This window comes from Ranitomeya imitator, chromosome 5 (assembly GCF_032444005.1).
Source record: "Ranitomeya imitator isolate aRanImi1 chromosome 5, aRanImi1.pri, whole genome shotgun sequence".
Classification (NCBI taxonomy): Eukaryota; Metazoa; Chordata; class Amphibia; order Anura; family Dendrobatidae; genus Ranitomeya; species Ranitomeya imitator.
Genome location: NC_091286.1, coordinates 144,879,810 through 144,902,919, shown reverse-complemented (window position 1 = coordinate 144,902,919; position 23,110 = coordinate 144,879,810). Strand labels below are relative to the sequence as shown.

Sequence of the window (23,110 nt, the reverse complement as noted above, 5' to 3'; positions counted from 1 at the left end):
TTTTTTTTTCATTATTTAGGAATTTTTTTTTTTTTTTACACATTTGGAAATTTTTTTTTAAAACTTTTTTATTTTGTCAGGGGGGGCATCACAGATCGCTGATCTGACAGTTTGCACAACACTCTGTCAGATCAGCGATCTGACTTGCAGCAGTGTAGGCTTACCAAGCGCCTGCTCTGAGCAGGCACTTGGTAAGCCACCTCCCTCCCTGCAGGACCAGGATGCCGCGGCCATATTGGATCAGGGGCCTGCTGCAGGGAGGGAGGTAAGGAGACCCTCGCAGCAACGCGATCACATCGCATTGCTGCGGGGGTCTCAGGGAAGCCCGAAGGGAGCCCCCTCCCTGCGTGATGCTTTCCTGTACCGCCGGCACACTGCGATCATGTTTGATCGCGGTGTGACGGGGGTTAATGTGCCAGGGGCGGTCCGTGACCACTCCTGGCACATAGTGCCGGATGTCAGCTGCGATACGCAGCTGACACCCGGCCGCGCTCCCCCCGTGAGCGCGGCCGATCGCGTATGATGTACTATCCCGTGATGGATTCTTGGCCACCGATCCTTAAATTCTGTCTATAGCGACCACCTCATCATCCAGGAATAAATCTATGGACATTCAATCCCAACATTTGGGCAAAACTCTATGGTTGATCCAATATCTATCAGACATTTATGGCACTTAATGTAGCTATAAAAGTCTGATATGGGAATACCCATTTAAAAGCAGCTTTTCATGGAAATTTGTATTTTGGGAATAAACTCCAAACCATATGGAGTTGTTCAGCAAAATGCCAGCTAACAACATGGAGAAAGGAACTACTATTGTGGGGAACCACAGAGATCAGCATCCACCAGTACTCTGTGGAGGAAGCAGTAACAAGTGTTCGATTCTCCTGAAACACAACCACATGGGAATGGATATGCATACACAGGTTCTATTGAAATTAATGGGCTGTCTTATTTAATGCATGAATGTTGCAGATCTACCAGAGTGACAAGCATTTCTTGTGGCAACTTTCCAGTCTGCCTTACACTTGAGGTCTTGAGAGCCATTGATCTGTTATTTTTTATGAAAATGTACAAATAAATTGAAATCCATATGTCAATAGAGTGTGCCTCTAAACTTTCTAAGTCTAAGTTCACCAAAACTGCTTAACGTATCAGGCCAGTCATATCTGAAAACGGTGGCTATTACTGGCTCCATGCACTGTTCTCTGGAGATATCTGTAGATGGACTTATAACCTTGAGATTGTTGATATTGTTCAACAACTTTGGTTCTCAAGTCCTCAGACAGTCCTCTTCTCCTCTTTCTGTTCTCCATGCTTAGTGTGGCACACACAGACAGTGCAAATATTGAGTCAAATTCTCCCCTTTTTATTTGGCTTCAGGTATGATTTTCATATTGCCCACACCTGTTACTTGTCATAGGTGAGTTTGAATGAGCATCACATGAGTGAAACAAAGTTGTTTACATACATTTTTTTGAAAGGTGCCAACAATTTTGTCAGGACCTTTTTTGGGGTTACGTGACATTATATCCAACTAGATGGTGGCCCGATTCTAACGCATCGGGTATTCTAGAATATGTATGTCCACGTAGTATATTGCCCAACCACGTAGTATATTGCCCAGCCACGTAGTATATTGCCCAGCCACGTAGTATATTGCCCAGCCACGTAGTTCACGTACTATATTGCCCAGTGACATAGTATATTGCCCAGCTACGTAGTATATTGCCCAGCCACGTAGTTCATGTACTATATTGCCCAGTCATATAGTATATTGCCCAGCTACGTAGTATATTGCCCAGTCACATATAGTAGATAAGGAGTCTAAGGGGTTAATGGTGGGGCGGTGACGTCAGAGGACGGGGCTGTGTGGCCGCCGCTCCCGTCTGTCTGGGATCATTGATGATTAGCCGCGGTCACGTGGTTACCTGGGGAGGAGGAGAAGTTCCATCCGGCGCCGCTCACAGCCTGCATGTGGAAGTGTCAGACGGGCAGGGTGATGTCTGCCTGCAGCCCCGGCCCCCACACCAGGCTCCGCTCCGGGCTCACAGCCTCCGGACACCCGGCAGCGCGGAGGCTCCCTGCACAGAACAGGAGCAGCGGCAGCGGCGCCATCCTCCTCCTGGTTGCATTGCGGTCTCGCAAGATGATGACGTAACGGTCTTGCGAGACCGTACGTCAACATCTCGCGAGACCGCAATGCATGCAGCGGGAAAGGCCGGTTCCTGATCCAGGGGGCCACCGGAGGGTGAGTATGTAACTATTTTTTATTATTTTTAACATTAGATATTTTTATTATTCATGCTGCATAGGCAGCATGAATAGTAAAAAGGTGGTCACACAGGGTTAATAGCGGCGGTAACCGAGTGCGTTACACCGCGGTCAACGCTGCCATTAACCCTGTGTGAGCGCTGACTGGAGGGGAGTATGCAGACACCGGGCACTGACTGCGAGGAGGAAGGAGCAGCCATTTTCTTCCGGACTGTGCCCGTCGCTGATTGGTCGCGGCAGCCATGACAGGCAGCTGCCGAGACCAATCAGCGAATGAATAACCGTGACAGACAGAAGGACAGACGGAAGTGACCCTTAGACAATTATATAGTAGATTTGCCTTTTCTCTCTGGTTTTTGTGTTGTTCCAACACACACAAAAGAAATACATATGTGTATAACAAAACGTATAATTGCAATAATTTTCTAGGAGAAATACTACATTTTCTGGAACAATTTCAAGGGTGCCAACACTTTCGGTCATGAGTTATTACTGTATATTGGTTCACTACAAAACTTGTATTATTGGTCAATACTGCAGTATTTTTCAAGAACTATATGCCATACTGTATTTTTCAACCAGTGTCAACCTTTGTTGTCAGCATGGTCCATGTGGCAGCCACAGGCAACATCCAATATTTAGAGAAATTCTTTAGAAATCCTGTCCCTGTAGGCAATGCATGAACTATATAAGATATGCAAGACTTTTCCTACATAATTATTAGGCAAATAGCTTTACTATGACACAGATATCACAAAAAAATATTAAATACAAAAAAATCTGTTTCCAAGAAGTTACTATGCTTTTATTGGCTTGTCATTACAAATACAGGTCACATGAGTTAGGAAGAATTTTGTCACTAGACTCCTGTGAGCAAAAGCATGTGATGGGTTCAGCAAAGAACACTGCTGAATGCTCGAGCTGAGAACAGATTTTAAAGTATTTCATCCCTCTGTACATGCCTAGAGGTTATACTAAAATAAGAACAAGTGCAGGAAAATTCCCCGTAAGACTTTATTTATTAGAATTGTTGATACACTGTCAAATTAGCATTGAAATGTAAACTCACCATTCTTCTACAGCTTGTATATTCTCCATCTTTGTCGTGTGGGGCGTTCTTCCTGAATTTTCACCTCTATCTTCATTCCTAACAGTGAGGCTGCAATGTAGTACAACACTTTATTTTGTCTAGAGAAAGTTAAGCAATTTAAATAAAATCATTAAATGTACATTTATCAATATGTGCCCAAAGGATATTATTTTAAAGGGCCACTGTCACCCCCCTCCAGCCGTTATAAACTAAAAGAGCCACCTTGTGCAGCAGTAATGCTGCATTCTAACAAGGTGGCGCTTTTAGTTTTTTGTTCATGTATTCCCAAAATAAAGAGCTTTGAAATTTATCCAAAATACCTCTTTGTCCATGGAAGCGTGTCCTCACTCCCTAGCTTGAACCGGTACTCTGCCGTCACTCCAATCTTCAGGGGCTTTCGGCGCTGTCCCCTCCGCTTTATTTTGGGAATACATGAACAAAAAACTAAAAGAGCCACCTTGTTAGAATGCAGCATTACTGCTGCACAAGGTGGCTCTTTAAGTATTATTTATCAAATTAAAATTAAGTTACAGAGATTCTATAATTTTTGTACACTGATTTCTGCTTTCTTTTAGAATCAGCCCTGTCACAAACTTAATAGGAACTTGCAGCTCTCTGGCGCCCCCTTACCCTGCTGGCCAATCACAGGTATTGACAGAGGATAAGAAAATGAGTGCAGCTGCTCTAATTTATGTCGAATATTACGGCACGTGATGTGACGGGATGTATATATCACTGGTTCCTGGTAGGAACATATGAACATACAGTTAGGGCCAGAAATATTTGGACAGTGACACAAGTTTTGTTATTTTAGCTGTTTACAAAAACATGTTCAGAAATACAATTATATATATAATATGGGCTGAAAGTGCACACTCCCAGCTGCAATATGATAGTTTCCACATCCAAATCGGAGAAAGGGTTTAGGAATCATAGCTCTGTAATGCATAGCGTCCTCTTTTTCAAGGGACCAAAAGTAATTGGATAATGGACTCTAAGGGCTGCAATTAACTCTGAAGGCGTCTCCCTCGTTAACCTGTAATCAATGAAGTAGTTAAAAGGTCAGGGGCGTATTCCAGGTGTGTGGTTTTGCATTTGGAAGCTGTTGCTGTGAGCAGACAACATGCGGTCAAAGGAACTCTCAATTGAGGTGAAGCAGAACATCCTGAGGCTGAAAAAAAAAAGAAAAAATCCATCAGAGAGATAGCAGACATGCTTGGAGTAGCAAAATCAACAGTTGGGTACATTCTGAGAAAAAAGGAATTGACTGGTGAGCTTGGGAACTCAAAAAGGCCTGGGCGTCCACGGATGACAACAGTGGTGGATGATCGCCGCATACTTAATTTGGTGAAGAAGAACCCGTTCACAACATCAACTGAAGTCCAGAACACTCTCAGTGAAGTAGGTGTATCTGTCTCTAAGTCAACAGTAAAGAGAAGACTCCATGACAGTAAATACAAAGGGTTCACATCTAGATGCAAACCATTCATCAATACCAAAAATAGACAGGCCAGAGTTAAATTTGCAGAAAAACACCTCAAGAAGCCAGCTCAGTTCTGGAAAAGTATTCTATGGACAGATGAGACAAAGATCAACCTGTAACAGAATGATGGGAAGAAAAAAGTTTGGAGAAGAAAGGGAACGGCACATGATCCAAGGCACACCACATCCTCTGTAAAACATGGTGGAGGCAACGTGATGGCATGGGCATGCATGGCTTTCAATGGCACTGGGTCACTTGTGTTTATTGATGACATAAGAGCAGACAAGAGTAGCCGGATGAATTCTGAAGTGTACCGGGATATACTTTCAGCCCAGATTCAGCCAAATGCTGCAAAGTTGATTGGACGGCGCTTCATAGTACAGATGGACAATGACCCCAAGCATACAGCCAAAGCTACCCAGGAGTTCATGAGTGCCAAAAAGTGGAACATTCTGCAATGGCCAAGTCAATCTCCAGATCTAAACCCAATTGAGCATGCATTTCACTTGCTCAAATCCAGACTTAAGACGGAAAGACCCACAAACAAGCAAGACCTGAAGGCTGCGGCTGTAAAGGCCTGGCAAAGCATTAAGAAGCATTAAGAAGGAGGAAACCCAGTGTTTGGTGATGTCCATGGGTTCCAGACTTAAGGCAGTGATTGCCTCCAAAGGATTTGCAACAAAATATTGAAAATAAAAATATTTTGTTTGGGTTATGTTTATTTGTCCAATTACTTTTGACCTCCTAAAATGTGGAGTGTTTGTAAAGAAATGTGTACAATTCCTACATTTTCTATCAGATATTTTTGTTCAACCCTTCAAATTAAACGTTAGAATCTGCACTTGAATTCTGTTGTAGAGGTTTCATTTCAAATCCAATGTGGTGGCATGCAGAGCCCAAATCGCGAAAATTGTGTCACTGTCCAAATATTTCTGGCCCTAACTGTATATATACAGTCATGGCCAAAGATGGAGGTTCCTGTTTTATGCATCGGCCATAAAACTAAGAACTCCCACTTTGCTGACCTCACATAAGGCTGTTTTCTGGGAGATGCACACATTTTTGAAAGCTATCGATAAATCCTTTTCTTCATATCTTTGGCCTGGACGCTCACAGGCCAAAGGTATTGGAATTATTTTTTCCCTTGCAATTTTACTGTTTTTTAGAGTCCACAAACAGTATGTTTGTGATTTGCTGGAGGGCAGAAATTAATTTCCAGGTTTCTGATAGCCCTAAATACCGCAAAATACTGCCATGCGTAACCCCAAGTGCCCAGATCCAGGAAATCTAATTTTCATGTTTTCGGGACTAATGTGTATTATTGAATTTGACTTTGACTGTTTTGCTTAGAAGAGAAAGAGTTTTTTTGGAGGGAAAACGCATTCAGGTCTGCTAGTCCTAGCAGGCAATAAAACTCGTATTCCAGCTGACCATTTGCTTGAAGGGAGGGGGGATGGAAATTCATAGAGAAAGGGACTGTGTGTAGGATTTGGTCCTACAGAAACCAATAGGTCAGCTCTGGTTGTGTCCCCCAGAACAATGGAACATAATACATATTTTCCTGACAAGCAACACTGTTCATACAGCATTACATTGAAGGGACTGGCCTATAATATCACACAAAGCCAAAGGACAAGAACGGTTTCATGTAACTTGTTCAAAAATTCTCCCATCACACTATAATTTTGCATAGTGAGGTCCCATATTGCAGAGGAACCGCTGAGGTTTCCCAGGTGTTATTATTATGGATGATTTCTCTTTCATAGCTTATTTGCAGTATGAACTATAGAAAGACTATGAACAGATTCACAGACCCACAAGAATCCCAAAAAGTAGCCTACTAAACTACAAACTGAGAGAGAATTACGACATAGCACCTTATGTGGTCACATACAATACCCACATGAGTATCCTAAGAAAAATTGGTGCTGATCTTCAACAAATATTCCACAAAGACAACAGACTGAAAGAAAGAGATCTATCCCATATCTACCACTTCTCTGCTACAAACAGTCCCCTAATCTCCTTGTCAGAAATGTCCTCTTATCACCATCAGAGATGGGCACATTTTACAATAAAAATCCGCATATTCAACACAAATCAGAGCTATAAGATAATGATTTCTTCTCATGTACATCATCTACTGTGGTGTACATGCATGATAGAATATACAAGGTGCCCTGGATGAACCTATATTGGGGAAACTAAACAAAAACTACAAACAAAGATGAATCTACACAGACACACTCTAAGGAATGAGTTCGACACGCCTGTGGGAAACTATATTTCTGGACCTTAACATAGTATTACAGATTTAAAAGTCTTAAAATCTGGGAATTCAAGCTGATAGGGATGTTGATGTTGATAAGACTTTGAGAATAAGAAGGGCTGATGTTAGTGGCAGGCAGACCAGGCAGCTGCCTAGGGCCCCCGCTCCCCCAGCCAGTGGCATGCCGCTGATAGCACATCATACAGCCGCTATGGGGCCCGTGGGTCAAGGGGGCCCGCCTGCCGGCAGCAATGATGGAGGAGAGAGCTTCAGATGACGCTCCCTCTCCCATCATTCCCCTCTGCCTCTGAGGGTGCGTGATGACGTTACTTCATTGTGCACCTGCTGTGTGCCAGTCCTGGGCAGTGCATCATCTGAGACCACAGGAGCCGAGCGTGGAGCAGCACGGTGCGTGAGGAGATGGAGTGAGGATTGTTTTTTTTTAAATATATCAGTACTGGACTGTGGGGTCATTCTCCGGGTTGGGGGGAGCTGTGTTATATTCTATGAGGGGCTACATTATATTCTATGGGGAGGTGGTCTGTATTATATTCTATGGGTGTTACATTATATTCTATGAGGAGGTGGGCTGTATTATATTCTATGGGTGTTACATTATATTCTATGGAGAGGTCGGCTGTATTAATTATATTCTATGGGGGGTTACATTATATTCTATGGGGAGGGGGCCTGTATTATATTCTATGGGGGTTAAATTATATTCTATTGGGAGGTGGGCTGTATTATATTCTATGGGGGTTACATAATATTCTATAGGGAGGTGGGCTGTATTATATTCTATGGGGTTACATTATATTCTATGGGGAGATGGGTCATATTCTATAGGGGGCTACACTACATTCTATGGGGAGGTGGGCTGTATTATATTCTATGGGGGTTACATTATATTCTATGGGGAGGAGGGATATATTATATTCTATGGGGGTTGCATTATATTCTATGGGGAGGAGGGCTGTATTATATTCTATGGGGGCTATATTACATTCTATGAGGAGGAGGGCTGTATTATATTCTATGGGAAGCTACATTATATTCTATGGGGAGGTGTGCTGTATTATATTCTATGGGGGGCTGTATTATATTCTATGAGGTAGGATTGCATCATACTCTTTGATGGGGCTACATTATATTCTTTGGTGAGGTGGGCTGTATTATATTCTATGGGGGCTACATTATATTCTATGGGGAGATGGGCTGTATTATATTCTATGGGGTCTACATTATATTCTATGGGGAGGTGGGCTGTATAATATTCTATCGGGGCTACATTATATTCTATGGGGGCTGTATTATAATTATTATATTCTATGAGGGGTGATTGCATCATACTCTATGAGGGGGCTACATTATACTAGTAGTAAACTAGTAGTGTGTGTGGCCTCCATGTGCCTGTATGACCTCCCAACAACACCTGGGCATGCTGCTGATGAGGCAGTGGATGGTCTAAAGCATCCGCCAACTCCTGGACAGTCTGTGGTGCAACGTGACGTTGGTGGATGGTGTGAGACATGATGTCCCATGATGTGTTCAATTGGATTCAGGACTGGGGAATGGGCGAGCCAGTCCATAGCTTCAACGCCTTCATCTTGCAGGAACTGCTGACACACTCCAGCCACATGAGGTCTGGCATTGTCATGCATTAGGAGGAACCCAGGGCCAACTGCACCAGGATATGGTCTCACAAAGGGTCTGAGGATCTCATCTCAGTACCTAATGGCAGTCAGGCTACCTCTGGAGAGCACATGGAGGGCTGTGTGGCCTTCCAAACAAATGCCACCCCACACCATTACTGATCCACTGCCAAGCCGGTCATGCTGAAGGATGTTGCAGGCAGCAGATCGCTCTCCACAGCATCTCCAGACTCTGTCACGTCAGTCTCATCTGCTCAGTGTGAACCTGCTTTCAACTGTGAAGAGCACAGGGCGCCAGTGGCGAATTTGCCAATCCTGGTGTTCTGTGGCAAATGCCAAGCATCCTGCACGGTGTTAGGCTGTGAGCACAACCCCCATCTGTGGTCGTCGGGCACTCAGACCATCCTCATGGAGTCAGTTTCTAACCGTTTGTGCACACACATGCACATTTGTGGCCTGATAGAGGTCATTTTGCAGAGCTCTGGCAGTGCTCCTCCTGTTCCTCCTTTCACAAAGGCTAAGGTAGCGGTCATGCTGATGGGTTGTTGCCCTCCTACGGCGCCCTCCACGTCTCCTGGTGTACTGGCCTGTCTCCTGGTAGCACCTCCAGCCTCTGGACACTACGCTGACAGACACAGCAAACTTTCTTGCCACAGCTCGCATTGATCTGCCATCCTGGATGAGCTGCACTACCTGAGCCACTTGTGAGGGTTGTAGAGTCCGTCTCATGCTACCACGAGTGTGAAAGCAGAAACATCTTTCAAAAGTGACCAAAACATCAGCCAGAAAGCATTGGTACTGAGATATGGTCTGTGGTCCCCACCTGCAGAACCACTCCTTTATTGAGTGTGTCTTGATAATTGCCAATAATTTCCATCTGTTGTCTATTCCATTTGCACATCAGCATGTGAAATTGATTGTCAAACAGTGCTGCTTCCTAAGTGGACAGTTTGATTTCACAGAAGTTTGATTTACTTGGAGTTATATTCTGTTGTTTAAATTTTCCCTTTAATTTTTTGAGCAGTGTATATGAGAAGGGCTACATTGTATTCTATGGAGGGGCTACAATATACTATATAAAGGGGCTGCATTATATTCTATGGAGGGGCTGCATTATATTCTGTGGGGCTACCATATATTCTATGGAGGGGTTGCATTATACTATGAGGGGAGCTGCATTATATTCTATGGGGGTTACATTATATTGTATGGCGGGGCTGCATTATACTATGAGGGGGCTACATTACACTGCATCGAGGACTATGAGGAATACATTATACTATATGAAGAACTATGGGGTGCATTATACTATGGGAAATGAATTGTACTATATGGGTGACTATGGCAGTGCATTATACTATGTGGAGCACTATGAGGAGTGTATCTTACTATATGGAGGACTGAGCAGTGTATTTTAGTATATGGAGGACTATGAGGAATGTATTATACTATATATAGGACTATGGGAAGTGTATAATACTATATGGGGGACTGAGGAGTTTATTTTAATATATAGAGGACTTTAGGGAGCATATTGTTCTATATGGAGGACTACAGGGAGTGTATTAGACTATATGGAGAACTATGGGGAGTGTATTATACTATATGGAGGACTATGGGGCACATTATATTATATGGAGGACTATGGGGTGTGCATTTTACAATATGGAGGACTGTGGTGCACATTATAATATATGGAGGACTATGGGGTGTATTATATTGAACAAGCAAAATGCTGCATATTCATCTAGTGATTGGATTGTTTATGCCGGAATAGAAATGATTGTTCTCAGCAGCACATCCCCAGTATAAACTGTAGATGTGCTGCTGATAACATGATACTGTATGGGGACAGATTTATCTACAGTGTGTCCGTAAAGTCATGGTGCACTTTTGACCAGTCACAGGATCCATTTATATTTTACATTTTGGAGCCCTTTCTCTGGCCCAATCATATCAGACCTGTTCATGAGGAGAGATAACAAGAACCAATCAAACAACACAAACTCATTAAAGCTGTTGCTGAGCCCCCAGACAGTGATTTATTTCAAGTGTATATTTCTGTTAACGTTGATGACTATGGCTTACAGACAATGAAAACCCAAAAGTCAGTAAATTAGAATACTTTATAACACCAGTTTGAAAAATGATTTTAAAATCCGAAATGTTGGCCTATTGATATGTACTGTATGTTCAGTAAATGCACTCAATACTTGTTCAGGGCTACTTTTGCATCAATTACTGTATCAATGTGACGTGGCATGGAGGCGATCAGCCTATAGCATTGCTGAGGTGTTATGGAAGCCAGGTTGCTTTGATAGCAGCCTTCAGCTTGTCTGCATTGTTGGGTCTGGTGTTTCTCATATTCTTCTTGACAATACCCCATAGATTCTCATTGAGGTTAAGGTCAGGCGAGTTTGCTGGCCAATCTAGTACAGTGATACTGTTGTTTTTAAATCAGGTATTGGTACTTTTGGCAGTGTGGACACTGCCAGTGTGGACAAATTTCCAAGGAGAAAAAGAACTGGACAGTTGCTTAGTGGTCCAAGTTGTTGTTTTCAGATGAAAGTAAATTTTGCATTTCATTTGGATATCAAGGTCCCAGAGTCTGGAGGAAGAGTGGAGAGGCACACAATCCAAGCTGCTTGAGGTTTAGTGAGAAGTTTCCACAATCAGTAATGGTTTAGGGAGCCATGTCATCTGCTGGTGTAGGTCCACTGTGTTTTATCAAGACCAAAGTCAGCGCAGGCGTCTATCAGGAAATTTTAGAGCACGTCATGCTTCCCTCTGCCGACAAGCTTTTTGGAGATGGAAATTTCATTCTCCAGCAGGACTTGGCACCTGTCCACACTGCCAAAAGTACCAATACCTGGTTTAAAAACAACAGTATCACTGATCTTGATTGGCCAGCAAACTTGCCTGACCTTAACACCATAGAGAATGTATGGGGTATTGTCAAGAGGAAGATGAGAGACACCAGATCCAACAATGCAGATAAGCTGAAGGCTGCTATCAAAGCAACTTGGGCTTCCATAACACCTCAGCAGTGCCGCAGGCTGATCGCCTTCATGCCATGCCGCATTGATGCATTAATTGATGCAAAAGGAGCCCCAACCAAGTATTGAATGCGCTTACTGAACATACATTTCAGTAGGCCAGCATTTCAGATTTTAACCCCTTAAGGACCAAGCCACATTTAGGTTAATGACCAGGCCCTAATTTTGAAATCTGACCACTGTCACTTTATGTGGTGGAAACTCTGGAATGCTTCAACAGATCCCACTAATTCTGAGATTATTTTTTTCGTGACATATTGTACTTTATGAAAGTGGTAACATTTATTCAAGATGACTTGAGTTTATTTGTGAAAAAATGTAAATTTGGCAAAAATGTAGAAAAATCACAATTTTCAAATTTTCATTTTTATGCCCCTAAATCAAAATGTTATGTCACACAAATTAGTTAATAACTAATACTTCCCACATGTCTATTTGACATCAGCACAATTTTTGAAACATCATTATTTTTTGTTAGGAAGGGTTAAAAGTTGACCAGCAATTTCTAATTTTTCCAACAAAATTTACAAAACCATTTTTTTAGGGACCACCTCACATTTGAAGTGACTTTGAGGGGCCTATATGACAGAAAATGCCCAAAAGTGACAACAATCTAAAAACTGCACCCCTCCAGTTGTTCAAAACCACATTCAAGAAGTTTATTAACCCTTCAGGTGCTTCACAAGAACTGAAGCAATGTGGATGGAAAAAATTTAACTTTTTTCACCAAAATTTTACTTCGGACACAATTTTTTTATTTTCTCAAGGATATCAGGAGACAATGAACCATAATACTTGTTGTGCAATTTCTCCTGAGTACACCGATACCCCGTGTGTGGAGGATGACCACTTTTTAGGCGCACGGGAGGGCTCAGAAGGGAAGGAACACCATTTGAGGTTTTGAACGTAAAATTGGCTGGAATTGAGAGAGGACGCCATGTCGTGTTTGGAGAGCCTAACAGTGGAAACCCACCTCAAGTGACCCATTTTGGAAACTAGACCCCTCAAGGTACTTATGTAGATGTTTGTTGAGCACCCTGAACCCCCAAGTGCTTCACATAAGTTTTGAAAAGTAGAGACGTGAAAATTAAAATTCACATTTTTTACCCTAAAACTATATTTTAGCACCAATTTTTTTTTATTCTAACAAAGGTATCAGGAGAAAATGGACACCAAAAATTGTTGTGTAATTTCTCCTGAGTACGCCAATACCCCATGTGTGGACGAAGACCACTGTTTGGGTGCATGGCAGGGCTCGGAAAGGAAGGAGCACCTTTTCATGTTATGAATGCAACATTGGCTGCAGTCGAGAGCAGACACGATGTCGCGTTTGGAGAGCGCCTGATGTGCCTAAACAGTGGAGATCCCCCACAAATGACCCCATTTTGAACTAGACCCTTCAAGGGACTTATCTAGATGTTCGGTGAGCACCATAAACTCCCAGGTGCTTCACATAAGTTTATAGCGTAGAGCTCTGAAAATTAAAAATCAAATTTTTTTCCACAAAAATCATTTTTTAGCACCAAATTTTTTATTTTCTCAGGGGTAACAGGAGAAAATGGATCCCAAAATTTGTTGTGCAATTTCTCCTGAGTGTGCCAATACCCCATGTGTGGGTGAAAACTACTTTTGAGGCACAGTGCAAAGCTCAAAATGGAAGGAGCGCCATATTATAGTGCAGATTTTACTATTATGGTTTGAGGGTGTCATGACCCACTGGGGGAGCCCCCGAGGTGCCAGAATAGCAGGATTCCTCATAACTTACCCCATTTTACAAACTACACCACTTGTTGAATTAATCTAGGGGTGCAGTGATTATTTTGACACCATCGTTGGGCCACAGAATTTTATACCATTGGGCAGTGAAGAAAAAATAATTAAGTTTTTACCACCAAAATGTTGTTTTAGCCCCAGATTTTACATTTTCACACAATAAGTGGGTAAAAATGGCACAAAAATTTGTTCCATAATTTCTACTGAACGTGGCAATGCCCCATATGTGGCTGTACAGTACTAATTAGCCAAGTGATGAAGGGGGTTCGATTTACTATTTATAGCGGGTTTTTTAGCGGATTTTTGTGATTGGCAGCTGTCACACACTAAAAGACGCTTTTTATTGCAAAAAATAGTTTTTGCATCTCCACATTTTGAGCGCTCTAATTTTTAAATATTTTGGTCCACAGAGTCATGTGAGGTCTTGTTTTTTGCGGGACGAGTTGACATTTTTATTGGTAACATTTTCGGGCATGTGACATTTCTTGATCACTTTTTATTCTGATTTTTGTGAAGCAGATTCACCAAAAACCAGCAATTCATGAATTTCTTTTTATGGGGGGCGTTTATACCGTTCCTCGTTTGGTAAAATTGATAAAGCAGTTTTATTCTTCGGGATAGTATGATTACAGCGATACCTCATTTATATCATCTTTTTTATGTTTTGGCGCTTTTATACGATAAAAACTATTTTATAGAAAAAATAATTATTTTTGCATCGCTTTATTCTGAGGACTATAACTTTTTTTATTTTTTCGATGATGATGCTGTATGGCGGCTCTTTTTTTTTTTTCAGGACAAGATGACGTTTTCAGCGGTACCATGGTTATTTATATCCGTATTTTTGATCGCGTATTTTTGACCGCCAATTTTGTTCGGCGGTATGATAATAAAGCGTTGATTTTTGCCTTGTGTTTTTTTTTTTTTACGGTGATCACTGAAGAGGTTACGTAGTGGGACAGTTTTATAGGTCGGGACATTACGGACGTGGCGATACTAAATATGTGTACTTTTATTTTTTTTTAGATAAAGAAATGTATTTATGGGAACAATATTTTTTTCCTTTATTTAGGATTTTTTTTTTCACTTTATAACACTGCCCCCGGGGGGGTTTGGCATCATGTTATAGGGTCATTATATAGCTGATCTGACACTTTGCAAAGCACTGCAATCTGACAGGCACTGCAGAGCTCTTGCTCTGAGCAGGCGCTTGCAAGCCACCACCCTGCAGGACCCGGAAGCAGCCTCGTGGCCATATTGGGTCCGGGGCCTGCAGGGAGGAGGAGGTAGGAGACCCTGGGAGCAACGCGATCACATAGCGTTACTCCGTGGGTCTCAGGGAAGCACGCAGGGAGCCCCCTCCCTGCGCGATGCTTCCCTTTACCGCCTGAACACTGCGATCATCTTTGATCGCAATGTGCCGGGGCTTAATGTGCCAGGAGTGGTCCGTGACTGCTCCTGGCACATAGTGCCGGATGTCAGCTGCGATAGTCAGCTGACAGCCGGCCGCAATCGGCCGCACTCCCCCCGTGAGCGAGGCCGATCGCATATGACGTACTATCCCGTCACTAGGAATTAAGTCCCAGGTCACCTCGACGGGATAGTATGTCTTATGAGATTAAGGGGTTAAATTAAAATGTAAAACTGTGTTTTGTTTTATTTCTAATAAAAGACTTTATTCTGGCTGTGTGTTTATTTACCAGATAACTATAGAATTAGTAATGGATAGGTGTCTTATAGACGCCTCTCCATTACTAAGCCATGGACTTGATGTCACCAGACAATACAAAGGTGACATCAACCCCACAGATATGAAATCCAATTGATACCGCCACAGGGCAAGTGGCAAGAGACGGGCAAAGTGCCAGAACTGGCGCATCTAATAGATGTTCCTTTTCTGGGCGGCTGAGGGCTACTATATTTAGGCTGAGGGGGCAATGTCAATGGCTCTTACCAGCCTGAGAATACCAGCCCCCAGCTGTCTGTCTGCTTTAACAAAGCTGGTTGCAAAAAATGGGGGGACCCCGCACTATTTTTTAAATTATTTATTTAAATAATTAAAATACGACGTGGGGACCCCTCTATTCTTGATAACTAGGCTTGCTAAAGCTGACAGCTGAGGGCTGCAGCCCGCAGCTGTCAGTTTTGACTGGCTGGTTATCAAAATTACAGGTGGAGCCCACACCTTTTTTTATTTATCCATTTAGAGCACAGACAGCGGCGGATGAATACGCCCATCTGCTGCCTGATCTCGCTGATATCAGCTGAATACAACTCTCAACATTCTCTCTTGCTGGCACTGATTGCAGCACGATCAGGGGAGAATAATGGAAGCTGTCTTCAGTACCTGGCGCCGGGGAACAGGGCAAACAGTACCGCTGCTTCCCAGGCATCGGTAGGTGTATTACTGATGCCGCACACGGTTGCTACAGGTATTACACATGGACACTGATATCTCTGGTACTGTTTTTTTCCAGTACTGGAAATATCAGGACATGTGAAAGAGGCCTTACACTGTTAGGCCAGGATCCCACTAACAAATCATATCAGATGCGATGGACAGCTGTGGAGGAGAAGGACAAATTAATTTCTCCATCTCCTCTGCTGCCGGCATCGGCGGGAATTGCAATGCACTCCGGTGATATCAGAGTGCAGTTCGATGTTTCATACGCACTCATAGTCTTAAATAGACCAAAAACTCAGCAAAAAACACAACACAAACTAAGCAAAACTTACTTTTTGAGGCAATTTTCTTACTGCCTAAAGAGAAGGTTTTGCCTGAGGGAAAAAAACGCATCAAAAAGGCAACGTGTGAACATAGCCTATGTTTAGAGACCATACTAGCAGCTGTAGTTCTGTGTCTTAGATCTTAATCAGAATCTGTGTTGCATTCCATAATGAGGTATACTACTTATGCCCTTATGTTTTGGCTCTGCCTGCAGTAGGGCACAGCAAACTGCGCAGACAGCAATATCTTTGTGCAGGTGCGAGATTTCGCCCGACTATGTGTACGACGCAGGAGGTATCATCCACGTCAATCAGAACAGGAGGACAGCGATGCTAAGCTGAAAGGAGGGACAAATGCATCAGCAAAAACGCCTATCGGACCAGAAGGATTTACATAAACCGTGGGAGAATTTCTAAAGTGTATTGGGATGATATACAGCAGGAGTCAGGGGGTTATTTAACCCTTTATGGAATGCAGCACAGGCGCTGATTAAGGTGCTAGTTTTAGTTTAGACATGAAAAAACTGGTGACAGGTTCCCTTTAAAAGGGGTTGCCCAATCATATGATATGGATGACCTACATGTCCGTTCATTGTATTAGCTAAGGTGGCAAATATAATGCAAGACGTACCATGAGCAGCTGCAACAACAGCACCAGCAGAAGCAGCAAGTATTCGGCCTTTGGTTCGCTCCAGGAGCTTGTGGTACCGTCGAAGCTTCTTCATTTTGTGACTGCTGCCTCTTTCTCATTTCAGCAATTCCTCTGAGGCTGAAAAACAAAAGAGGATATAGGATAATAAACTGCAACATCTCAAGTGGTCCCGTGCTTGAATATAAATGCATTTTTTATTAAATGAGTACACGACATGCAATCAAGAAAAGTATGTACAATACTGTGCAAACGTTTTAGGCAGGTGTGGAAAAATATGGCATAGTAAGAATTATTTCAAAAATAGAAATGTTAATAGTCTATTTTTAATAATTAAAAAATATAAAGTGAATTAAAAAAAAGGAAAATATAGATCAAATCACTATTTGTTACCTTCAAAACAGCATCAATTCTTCTAGATACACATGCACAAAGTCTTGATGGAACTTCCAAGAATACTTGTTCTTCTTTATGTAGAAGAGGATTTTGAGCCAATCAGACGCCTCCCTTATGATTAAATAATGGATAAGTGTCTACCTGTATTAAGAACATTAAGAACATTATTAATCACGACTAAATTCTCATCTCCGTTTGCTGAAATGCAGCCCAAACTTGCAAGGAACCTAAACCATCCATCACTGTTATCTACAGTCATTATAGTTCTGCTCCTCAGCCCCTCAGAGACAAGCTGCCTTCTCTTTCAGCCAAATATTTCACATTTTGAGTCATATTTACGGAGAACCTTCTGCAATTTTTTTTATTTTCAAACCAGTTCTTATTTTCTGAAATTCTTATGTTTCATATTCTTCCATGATTGAGTCATTTGCTTTTTTTCACGCTGAAGGCATGGATTCTCCGAACAGTAGATGGGTGTATCTAGATCCTACTGGTTGCTGACAATTCTGAGCTGTTAGCATTGGTAGACGTCTTCCAATTTCGAAGTTAAGAAAACATGATGCGTCTTTCATCTGCTCCAGTAAGTTTCCTTGGCTGGCCACATGATCTACTGTCCTCAACATTGCTTCTTTCTTGGTGTTCTACATGCTAAGAAAAAGAAGCAGATACTTATCCACCATTTAATACCATCCAAAGAGGTGTCTGATTGGCTCCAAATTTAGTCTGCAGCAGGACAAGGACTCCAAACATAAAGTCAATGTCATTAAGAAGTATATTTAACGCAAAAAAGAACAAGGAGTCCTGTCAGTGATAATACAGCCTCCATAGAGCCCTGATATCAACATTATCGAGTCTGTGAGGGATAACATGAGTGGACATGAGGCTGTGCACAAACCTACATCCACAGAAGATCTGTGGTGAGTTCTCCAACATGATTGAAACAACCTCCATGCTGAGCTCCTTCAAAAACTGTGAGCAAGTGTAGCTAGAAAAATTGATGCCGTGATGCAGTTTTTAATGCAAAGGGCAGTCCACACTTGCCTGAAAGTTTTGCACAGTCCTGTATATAAAGAAAGAGGTGTAAAACTATTACAGATATATGGAAACTAAATCAAATTGATCAGTAGAAAGCACCAAATTATTTACACTTTGAAAAATGTGACAGCAATTTAAAAGTAGTCAAATTATGGCATGTCATTAACTCTGAACTTTACTAATTAATTTTGGCAAACTTGAGTAACAAATTATTCTAAAACTCATTTATTTTCTACTGTGAATATATAAGTATATATACTGTATATATTTGCCTCTTTCACCTTAATAACTTAACTGTTGTCTAGATATTTAACTATGCTTGCAGGATTTGGTGACAGTGATCCTCCTTCCTTTGTGTAGATGAAAGGTGTCAATGGTCAATATTGAATGTAGCATCTAATGCAAGATGCAAATTGGAGCTCCAATCTTGGAAGTAGCTGATATCAGTTAAAGCCTTAAGGTACCGTTACACTAAACGACTAAAGGTACCGTCACACTAAGCGACGCTGCAGCGATACCGACAACGATGTCGATCGCTGCAGCGTCGCTGTTTGGTCGCTGGAGAGCTGTCACACAGACAGCTCTCCAGCGACCAATGATGCCGGTAACCAGGGTAAACATCGGGTTACTAAGCGCAGGGCCGCGCTTAGTAACCCGATATTTACCTTGGTTACCAGCGTAAAAGTAAAAAAAAACAAACACTACATACTTACCTTCCGCTGTCTGTCCCCCGGCGTTCTGCTTTCCTGCACTGTGTAAGCACAGCGGCAGGAAAGCACAGCGGTGACGTCACCGCTGTGCTCTGCTTTCCGGCTGGCCGGCGCTCACAGTGCAGAGAAGCACAGCGGGGGACAGACAGCGGAAGGTAAGTATGTAGTGGTTGTTTTTTTTTACTTTTACGCTGGTAAACAGGGTAAACATCGGGTTACTAAGCGCGGCCCTGCGCTTAGTAACCCAATGTTTACCCTGGTTACCAGTGGAGACATCGCTGAATCGACGTCACGCACGCCAATTCAGCGATGTCTGCAGGGACTCCAGCGACGAAACAAAGTTCTGGACTTTCTGCAGCGACCAACGATGGCACAGCAGGGGCCTGATCGCTAATGCCTGTCAAACTGAACGATATCGCTAGCCAGGACGCTGCAACGTCACGGATTGCTAGCGATATCGTTCAGTGTGAAGGTACCTTTACCAACGATCATGACCAGCGATACGACCTGGCCGTGATCGTTGATAAGTCGTTGTGTGGTCGCTGGGGAGCTGTCACACAGACAGCTCTCTCCAGCGACCAACGATCAGGGGAACGACTTCGGCATCGTTGAAACTGTCTTCAAGATGCCGAAGTCCCCCTGCAGCACCCGGGTACCTAGGGTAAACATCGGGTTACTTAAGTGCAGGGCCGCGCTTAGTAACCCGATATTGACCCTGGTTACCATTGTAAAAGTAAAAAAAACAAAACACTACATACTCAAAATCCAATGTCTGTCACGTCCCCCGCCGTCAGCTTCCCGCACTGACTGTGTCAGCGCCAGCCGTAAAGCAGAGCACAGCGGCCGATATCTACCCTGGTTACAAGTGAACACATCGCTGGATCGGCGTCACACACGCCGATCCAGCGATGACAGCGGGTGATCAGCGACCAAAAAAAGGTCCTGATCATTCCCCAGCGACCAACGATCTCGCAGCAGGGGCCTGATCGTTGGTCGCTGTCACACATAACGAGATCGTTAGCGGGATCGTTGCTATGTCACAAAAAGCGTGAAGTTGCAACGATATCGTTAACGATATCCTTATGTGTGAAGGTACCTTTAGGCTATGTCCAGTAACGATTCATAACAAATTCGTTAGGAAAAATGTTGTGCTGATACAACTTTTCAGTCCATTATTCACTAACTGATCTCTGCCGGATAATTATTATTATTTATTATTATAGCGCAAAGGGGTATACATAATAAAAACAAGTATAATAATCTTAAATTATACAAGTCACTGACTGGTACAAGAGGAGAGAGGACCCTAATCACTCGGGCTCACAGTCTACAAGGGATGGGTGAGGATACAGCAGGTGAGGGTAAAGCTGGTCATGCAGCAATATGATGGAGCGAGGGTTACTGCAGGCTGTAGGCTTTTTGGAAGAGGTAGGTCTTCAGGTTCCTTTTGAAGGTTTTCATGGAAGGCAAGAGACTGATATTATGTTGCATAATCTTGTATGCCATTTGTTATGATTAGGCAATTCAGTACCACAGTGAACATAGAGGTCAGAGCACATACAGTGATCTGACAATAATCCAAAAACATAGAACGAGCTCTGAGACGTGGGAACTCTGTTGACCGCAATCCCTAATCCTATCCAACAACACTAGAGGCAGCCGTGGATTGCGCCTAACGCTACCTATGCAACTCGGCACAGCCTGAGAAACTAGCTAGCCTGAAGATAGAAAATAAGCCTACCTTGCCTCAGAGAAATACCCCAAAGGAAAAGGCAGCCCCCCACATATAATGACTGTGAGTAAGATGAAAAGACAAACGTAGAGATGAAATAGATTTAGCAAAGTGAGGCCCGACTTTCTGAACAGAGCGAGGATAGGAAAAGTAACTTTGCGGTCAACACAAAACCCTAAAAACCACGCAAAGGGGGCAAAAAGACCCTCCGTACCGAACTAACGGCACGGAGGTACACCCTCTGCATCCCAGAGCTTCCAGCAAACAAATAGATAAGCTGGACAGAAGAAAAGCAAACAAAATAGCAAAGGAAAACTTAGCTATGCAGAGCAGCAGGCCACAGGAACGATCCAGGAGGAAAACAAGTCCAATACTGGAACATTGACAGGAAGCCAGGATCAAAGCACTAGGTGGAGTTAAGTAGAGCAGCACCTAACGACCTCACCACATCACCTGAGGGAGGAAACTCAGAAACCGCAGTACCACTTCCCTCCACCAACGGAAGCTTACAGAGAGAATCACCCGAAGTACCACTTGTGACCACAGGAGGGAGCTCTGCCACAGAATTCACAACAGCCATTATGGGAAGAGGAGATAAGAAGGGATTAGAGAAGGAGATCTTGTGAGGATCAGATGTTGCATGCAGGTAAGTACCAGGAGACTAGATCACCGACGTATGGAGGAGACAGGTTGTGGATGGCTTTCTATGTCATGGTTGAGATTTTGAACTGAAGTATCTGGGCAATGGGGAGCCAGTAAAGGGATTGACAGAGGAGAGAGGCTGGGGAACAGCAGGGGGATAGGTGGATTAGTAAGGCAGCAGATTTGAGGATAGATTGGAGGGGTGTGAGAGTGCTAGAAGGTAGGCAACAGAGCAGGAGGTTGCAAAAGTCGAGGCAGGAGATGAGGGCATGTACTAGTGTTTTTGCATATTTTTGATTAAGGAATGTACGGATACAGAAAATATTTTTGCTTTGGAGTCAGCAGGAAGTGGAAAAGGCTTGGATATGTGGTTTGGCAGAGAGATCACAGCCCAGGGTCACCCTGAGGCAGCAAGCATGTGAGACTGGGGAGAGTGAGCAGCCAAATACTTTAATGGATAGGTCTGTTGGGGGGGGGGTTGAGTGAGATGGGTGAAAGATGATGAATTATGTTTTGTCCATGTAAAGTTTTAGAAATCGAGCAGAGAAGAGGGATGAAATAGCAGATATTGTGGGATTCTGGTTAGTTTAGTAAGATGATATCACGTCCAGAGAGGTAGATCTGTGTGTCCTCTGATCATAGAGATAATAGAGTTTTCGATCAAACTCTACCACACCCAAAAGCTCTACAAATATTGGCTGGGGACTATGTCATGCAGTCTTTATCTATTCCCCATGCCATCAAGATGGCTGGACCATCATTGTAAATAAGGAACTGTACTTTGTGTCACCCCCTCATTGTAGATTGTAAGCTCTGAAGAGCAGCGTTATCATTATTTTTCCTTTAATTATTGTATTATCTGTAACTATGTTACTTATGACTGTTGCATATGAACCTCTGACTGTTAAAGTACTGTGGAATATGTTGGCGCTATATAAATTATTATTATTATTATTATGATACTGAAAGCAGTGGGACTCTATGAGCTGTCCCAGGCCAAAGGTGTTAATGAAGAGCATAGGGGGTGAGATAAGGAGGTGGTGTGTGAGTGAGTGGGAGATTCTGACTGTCCAGTCTGTTAGGTATGAAGAAATCCAAGACAAAGCTAAGTCTGTGATGCCAAGAGATGAGAGAGTCTGTAGTAAGAGGGAATGGTCCACTGTGTCAAAAGCAGATGACAGATCCAGGAGGAGGAGGCAGAGTAGTGTCACTTGGATTTGGCAGTTAGTAAAACATTGGAGACTTTAGTCAGGGCAGTTTAAGTGGAATGATGCAGCCGTAAGCCAGATTGTAAGCGGCCAAAGAGGTGGCAGGAGGACAGTTCCAGATGGACATGCTGTTCCACTAGTTTTGAGACATAATGGAGAAGTGATATGGGTCGATAGCTAGACACAGAGGATGGGTCAAGGGAGGGCTTTTTGAGAATGGGTGTGATCGAGGCATGATTGAAGCATAATGGAAAAGCAAAGTTAATGCGACATCTGTTGTTGTGTCTTTCTAACAGATAAAGCAAGAAATAGAAGATAACGAATGCTGCATTAACGGATCCATTGCCCATTGACACCAAAGTTAAAATAACAGATCCGGAAGTGTTCAGTTAGTAAATAACGGACTAAAAA

General features: G+C 42.9%; 1 protein-coding gene across 3 annotated transcripts in view; it reads right to left on the bottom strand.

Annotated features, from left to right (window-relative positions):
* RGS17 (regulator of G protein signaling 17) overlaps positions 1-23,110 on the bottom strand; it is a 189,753-nt gene that overhangs the window by 56,719 nt on the left and 109,924 nt on the right. For 2 of the 3 annotated variants that reach the window (XM_069769193.1, XM_069769194.1), the window contains 2 exons: positions 16,959-17,096; positions 3,347-3,436 (listed from right to left, as the gene is read on the bottom strand). In XM_069769193.1, the coding sequence (XP_069625294.1) occupies positions 3,347-3,436; positions 16,959-17,077 (209 nt within the window). In that variant the 5' untranslated portion in view covers positions 17,078-17,096. The remainder of the gene's footprint in view (positions 1-3,346; positions 3,437-16,958; positions 17,097-23,110) is intronic. The other variant, XM_069769195.1, reaches the window with a different exon arrangement.